Below are 1,320 nucleotides of genomic sequence, written 5' to 3'. Positions count from 1 at the left end.
AGGTTCAGATCAATATCAGGCATTGAGATCTTTGGTGTCTTGAAGTGCATTTCAGGCATCTTAAATTTGGGACCTTTCACTTTTCCTTCTGGGCCTTCAATGTCCAAGCTTGGTGCTTCAATCTCTCCTTTGGGAAGAGAAACATCAAGGTCTGCTTTGGGGAGGCTTACGTCGACATCTGGGCCTTCCCCTTTGAAGCTGGGCATGCCAAACTTGGGCATCTTGAATTTTGGCATCTTCAGCTTTCCTTCTGGTCCATGAAGTTCAATGTCAGGTCCATCAACGTCTAGTTTGGGACCTCTGATGTCAATTTCTGGGCCTCTAAGTTCTCCTTGCAGTCCTTCGGCTGAGACATCCAAATCTCCTTTGAGTTTAGGTCCTTTCAGGTTTAAGTTCACATCTGGCATTGAGATTTTAGGTGCCTTGATGTTCATGTCAGGCATCTTAAATTTGGGTCCTTTCCACTTTCCTTCTGGAGCCTCCAGTTCAATATTGGGAACATCTACATCAAGTTTAGGTGCTTTGATATCAACCTCTGGGCCCTTCAGATCACCTTCCAATGTTGGTAAGGACACATCTGCATCCCCTTTTAATTTGTGTCCTTTCAGATTTAAGTCAAAATCTGGCATGGAAATTTTGGGAGCTTTAAAGTGCATTTCAGGCATCTTAAATTTGGGCCCTTTCACTTTTCCTTCTGGGCCTTCAAGGTCAACATCTGGGAGATCAACGTCCACTTTGGGGCCTTTGATGTCTACTTCTGGACCCTTCAAGTCACCTTCTAGTGTGGGAGCTTTCATATCAATATCTCCTTTGACTTTAGAGCCTTTCAAATTCAAGTCAAAATCTGGTACAGAGATTTTAGGGGTTTTAAAATGTATGTCAGGCATCTTAAACTTGGGCCCTTTAAGTTTTCCTTCAGGGCCTTCAAGGTCAACATCTGGAAGATCAACATCCACTTTTGGACCTTTGATATCAACATCGGGGCCCTTCAAACCACCCTCCAACTTTGGCACAGAGACATCAATGTCCCCCTTCAATTTGGGGCCTTTCAGATTCAGGTCTATGTCTGGCATCTTAATCCTCGGACCTTTCAGCTTCCCCTCTGGCCCTTCTAGGTCAAGGTCCACTTTGGGGCCTGACAAGTCAAGATCAGCTTTGGGTAGGGTTACATCCACATCAGGAGCTTCTGCTTTGATGCCTGGTATTCCAAATTTGGGCATCTTAAACTTAGGCATTTTGAGTTTGCCTTCAGGGCCATGAAGATCAACCTCTGGTGCACCAACATCCATCTTGGGGCCTTTGATGTCAACTTCAGGGCCT

General features: G+C 45.1%; 1 protein-coding gene across 1 annotated transcript; it reads right to left on the bottom strand.

The window, feature by feature from the left end:
• Window positions 1-5: 5 nt before the first annotated feature.
• LOC107302247 (neuroblast differentiation-associated protein AHNAK-like) lies at window positions 6-1,316 on the bottom strand (the record flags this gene model as incomplete). Its single annotated transcript, XM_015831347.1, has 1 exon — window positions 6-1,316. A coding segment is annotated over one exon (1,311 nt), but the record flags the coding sequence as incomplete, so codon positions are not given.
• Window positions 1,317-1,320: the final 4 nt, after the last annotated feature.

Source organism: Protobothrops mucrosquamatus, unplaced genomic scaffold (assembly GCF_001527695.2).
Source record: "Protobothrops mucrosquamatus isolate PMUCROS unplaced genomic scaffold, P.Mucros_1.0 scaffold38604, whole genome shotgun sequence".
NCBI lineage: Eukaryota > Metazoa > Chordata > Lepidosauria > Squamata > Viperidae > Protobothrops > Protobothrops mucrosquamatus.
This window is presented reverse-complemented; position numbering and strand designations above follow the sequence as displayed.